The sequence below is a fragment of the Hipposideros armiger genome, unplaced genomic scaffold, assembly GCF_001890085.2.
Source record: "Hipposideros armiger isolate ML-2016 unplaced genomic scaffold, ASM189008v1 scaffold_1113, whole genome shotgun sequence".
In the NCBI taxonomy this organism is placed as follows: Eukaryota; Metazoa; Chordata; class Mammalia; order Chiroptera; family Hipposideridae; genus Hipposideros; species Hipposideros armiger.
The window spans coordinates 349,112-354,329 of NW_017732463.1; the positions used below are offsets into that span (position 1 = coordinate 349,112).

The 5,218-nt window shown below is 40.4% G+C and overlaps 1 protein-coding gene across 1 annotated transcript in view; it reads right to left on the reverse strand.

Moving 5' to 3' along the window:
- Positions 1–409: 409 nt before the first annotated feature.
- Positions 410–5,218, reverse strand: part of LOC109376357 (ubiquitin carboxyl-terminal hydrolase 10-like) — a 21,241-nt gene continuing 16,432 nt past the window's right edge. The window contains 3 exon segments of the mRNA XM_019632261.1: positions 410–567; positions 570–1,488; positions 1,490–1,617. Coding sequence (XP_019487806.1) covers positions 410–567; positions 570–1,488; positions 1,490–1,617 — 1,205 coding nt within the window.

Consider the following 5,218-nt stretch of genomic DNA (forward strand, 5'->3'; position numbering starts at 1 on the left):
GTGATGGATTAAAAAATTCATTTTTTTAAGGAAAGATAAAATTCATTTTCACAAATTTACAAGTGTTGTTGCTGGTGCAGGATTTATTCTACTAAGCAATTAGACTGGGAATCAAATGCAAGTCCCCCCTTCTTACTCAGGAATCAGCATTATTTCAAAATTATGGGGTTTTGTGGAATTTCTTAAATCAAGCTACAGTCTGTTTCCACTAAGTGATTTTGATTTGGAAGTTAGAAGTCAACATCAAGTATGTTCCGCACAAACCCCAAGGCATCTCCTTTTCATTTGAGCCCATTTTTGCAAACGGGAAAAAAGAGTTTCTCTCTAAAGAGCCACTAAAGAGAGGAAGGGAGTCAGTGAGAGTCGGTGTTCTAGAAGCGGGTGTTGGGCACATGTGGCGCGCAGGCGGTCACAGCAGGTCCACTCGGCGGTAATACAAGAGGTAGGCTGTGCAGTCAGCAGTGGGCTTCACCACCTGGTACTGGTTAATCACCTTGACCAGCTGGTCATCGATGGGCAGCCAGCCGTTCAGACCGATCTGGAAGACGTCTGTAGTGTAATGACCACTGTTGCGCTGCTGCCATGATGGGAGACCACTGCAAAGAGTCTATAGGTTCTGTGGCATTTAAAGTTCTTATTTTTAACAGATGGAGAAAGCAGTTCTTTACTAATTTCCAAGTCCACAGGATATTCAACATTTTTTATAAGCTTCTGACATCCACCAGTCTTCTCATAAACAAATCGTTTCAGGTGCATCACGAGAACAGGAGGAAGTTTTTCCAGAGTCACTCTTCGACTGATCTCAACCTCTTGTTTGGTTTTTGTGGTGTAACCTTGGACAGATTCTCTTGCCACCAAGCTTTCCAACGCATCCTGGACTGTACGTATCTTGTCAGACTGGATATCCAACTGCAACGTGAAAAATGGCTGCAAAGTGGCAGATTCTTTTGAACTCTGCTGGTAAACCACAGACCTGATGTGTCCTCCAAAAATGCCAGTGATTGGGGTCTGAACGAAGTTTGCCTGGTGAGTGACTGAAGTCTCATTTCGGGGGCCCACTTGCTCCCATTTGTCCTCACTTCCTTCGCCTGGTTCTTCCTGCTCTTCCTCGTTCACTGAGTGGCTTTTGGGTCCATTGTAAATAGTGAGTTTTTCATTATTTGGTGAGAGAAGTTTCTTTAGGTTCAACATTTCCTCGTGAAGACCATTGAGAATGAAGCCTAAGTATTCCTCAGCATCTTCTTGTTGACACTTTTCAGACAGGCTGGACTTGATGACTGTCAAGAGTCTATAAATATATGTGGGTTCAAAGGCAGCTCCAGGGCGGATATCCCTCACAATTTTGTCCCCAAGAGCTTGTCTGGGTTTTGGAGGTACAGGCATGTTAGTAAACTCATTCATTAGCCAAACAAAGCTGTCCATCATGGGCGTTGATGTGCAAGGCCTTTGCACTTTCAAATACAGAGGAATGAATTTCATCAGGTGATAGATACATTGGAGGGCAAGCAACCAGTGCCTGCAGTGTAGCATTAATGTAGCACCAGTTTCCTTTATTGATCAGCCCACGGGGTTGCAATGACACTGGTTTATGTATTAGGGTTACATTCTCCAGTAACTCTCACGGGGGCAGCGGGCACTTCGGTGTCTAGGTGGCTGTGCTGACCCTCTCCGGGCTGAGGCCACAGCCACTGCCTACAACAGTTTTTTAATCCAGTCATCTACCAATGGGCATTTCGGTTGTTTCCAAGTCTTGGCTATTGTGAATTGCGCTGCAATAAACATATGGGTGCATATATTTTCTCAAATTAGCGTCTTGGGTTTCTCTGGATAGATACCCAAGAGTGGAATTGCTGGGTCATATATGTCTGTTTTTATGCCAGTACCATACTATTTTGATTGCTGTAGTCTTGTAGTATGGTTTAATGTCAGGGAGCGTGATACCTCCCACTTTGTTCTTAATTCTCAAGATTGCTGTGGTTATTCGGGGTTTTTTATGGCTCCATATAAATTTTCGGATTATCTGTTCTATTTCTGAGAAAAATGTTCCTGGTAGTTTGATAGGAATTGCATTGAATCTATATATTGCCTTAGGTAGTATTGACATTTTAACTATACTAATTCTTCTTATCCATGAACATGNAGCCAGCAGCCAATGTGAGTGGCCAGCAGCCAATGTGAGTGGCCATCCAGAAGCTGGCGACTGATCTGCCTCTCCCGGGAAGAGCGCAATGATGGTGCCAACTTGGGTCAGTGAAGCAACGTCCTCCACAACTAGACTGAAGAACAAAATGACAGCAACTTGCCTGTTCCCCTTCCCCCAATTCCCCAACACTGTTCCCATCCCCTCAACTCCCCAATTAAAAAAAAAATCTTAAAAAAAAAAAAAGTTGAGATAGGGCATTTGGACATAGTGTGCCTTTTTCCAGAACTTCTTGGCTGCTGTAGCACAGGTGTGGAGAAACAGACAATAGGGTCCACTTAAGATTGGAATTTTGTCAGACAGTTATAATGGAAAGACAAAGGGCTGAAGAAATTTATAGATCCATGGGACTGTTACTGAGATGAAGAACTGCAGACTTTAAGCTGGCTGAGGAGGGAAATAAAGATGGAAGGGGGCTGACAGACTGGGAGAAAGTAAAAGGGTCAAAGAGCCAGAAATTCCCATTAAGCCCACGTTATGGATTCAGTTGTGTCCTCTAAAATTCATATGTTAAATCTCTAACTCCCAATGTGACTGTATTTGGTGATAAGGCTTTAAGGAGATACATAAGGCTAAATGAGCTCATAAGGGCAAGACTCTGATCCAATAAGATGAGTATTCTTATAAGAAGTAGAAGACACCAGAGCTCCTAATCTCATTTCTATATGAACCGAATGGATTTATCTCCATGCTTATCTCATTTGCTCTCTTGGCCACATTTAAAACAGCTGGTCACCCTCTTCTGAAAATACTCTCTTCATGTCAATGCCAAGTTGCCCTCTTACCTCTGTGGCTAATTCTTCTTAACTTCCTTGGCAAATTTGTCTCTTTTATACCATTACATGATGAATTTTCTTAAGGCTCAGTCCTGTAGACAAACCCAACAATGGTGAAGCAGGAGACAAAAATGAAGTAAATGAGTCAGGTGGAAACGTGTCAGGCCAGAGAGCTCATGATCCATCTAGATGGTAACTGCAACCCTGCTCCAGCCAGTTTTTGCCATGCTGGAATGGGAACTCAAGGTTGTCAAAGGTTCAAATTTTCAGAAAAGTTGGAAATCCAAATATTTATATTAAATATTCTTATTTTTATGTTAGCTCAATTTTTATTTTTAATCCCTTGTTAAACGACAAACTATAATATGGACTATCATCTATAATGTCTGCCCCAAATTCTCTCCATCTCTACAATTTCAGTTGCCAACTCAACACCAATATTTGCCACATTTATACCTCTATCCTAGATTTCTCCTCTAATCCATATATCCAATCTTATAGTCAACATTTCCATTTGAAGACCTCAGTGCACCTTGAACTCAACATGTCTATAGATCTCATGATTTCACTCCTTAGACCTACTCCCTTTCCAGTATTCCTAATTGCAGTGAGTAGTACTACCATTTATTTCCTTGTGAAAACCAGAAATCTAGGAATCTCTATTAATAACTCCCTATCCCTCAACCTTCATATCAAAACTCTATGACCTAAGCATCTTGGTATTATCCTATTGGTCTTAATTCGTAAGCATCTCTCAAATCTGCCTGCTCCCAGCTACTCTTTTAATCCCAGCTACCATCATCTCTCACCATCACAACACAATAACCTTTTAGCTGATGGCTCCACATTCAAATTCAATTCAATCATTTCTCAACACTGCATACAGTGAGATCTTTCCAAAATGCAAAATTGATCATATGCCTATGCTTCCCCTCTTCCTCCAGCCACTTCAATAGCTTTCTATGTTTCCAAAATCTATAACACAGCCTACAAGGCCCTGTGTGTTCAAGCTCCTGCACATTTCTCCGCCCACGTCTCCTCACAGTCTCTCCCTCTCTCTGTATTCCAGTCACTCACACTGACCTTCTTTCAGCTCTTTAAATATACTATATTCACTTCCATAATGGGACACGGGAAAGGTCTTCCTTTCATTCCCAAGTCCCTCTCCTTACTGTTTCCTCTAATTAACCCCACCCATTTTTGGATCTTTAAGACCCAGCCTAGGTCTTTGCTGTTGCTCTCATAAAGATGTGTATCTACACTTAAGAGCCTTATCTCAGTTTATAATTAAATATTCTTCAGGGTGATTGTGTGATTAATGTCTTCTCTCCTATTAAGTGAAAGTTTCATTTATTCAACACTGTTAGCTCCTTGACAACAGAGATTATGTATATTTTTTTATCACCCTGGATTTCTATTGCCTAGCTTAGTATGTGGCACACTATAGGCCCTCAATAAGTATTTGTTGAATAAACAAAATCCTATATCTTTTCTAAATAAAATTGTCTTGCCCATAGACACTAAGAAAGAAGCAAGGAGCCATGTTTTACACCATAATGCCAGCATGCTACCTACCATGGCTGATTAGATCAAAGGAGAATATCTTTTTTTAAAATTATTATTTTTTATTGTGAAATACATTTTTAGAATTAGTTTCAGCTGTACAACACAGTGCAATAGTTATACTTTTTACCCCTCGAGGTGACAACCCCCCTCCCCCAATCCAACGCCCCACTTTCCCGCCCATATCATACATATCTATTACAATTCCCTTGACTCCACTCCCACACTATACCCCACGTCCCATGACTATATATATATATATATATATATATATATTCCACATATAAGTGAAATCATATGGTATTTGTCTTTCTCCGACTGACTTATTTCACTTAACATAATAGTCTCTAGGTCCATCCGTATCATCCCAAATGATACGATTTCATTCTTCTTTATAGCAGAGTAATACTCCATTGTATAAGCGTACAACAGTTTCTTTTTTTTTTAAACCAACTTTGTGACTTTTATTGATGGGCGACAACTTTATACTCCTAGATATCACTAAACTGTGTACAATTAGAGACGCAGCATTATAGAAGAGCAGGCAGCAGAATTAAACAGAGCAGACTTAAGGAAAAGATCAATCTTCATTAATTTGCCCATTTTTCATTATGTGTACACAGAAGCATGAATGCAATTTGAAATCTTTTAATGGCAATAAAGTTGCAATCACCTGTCT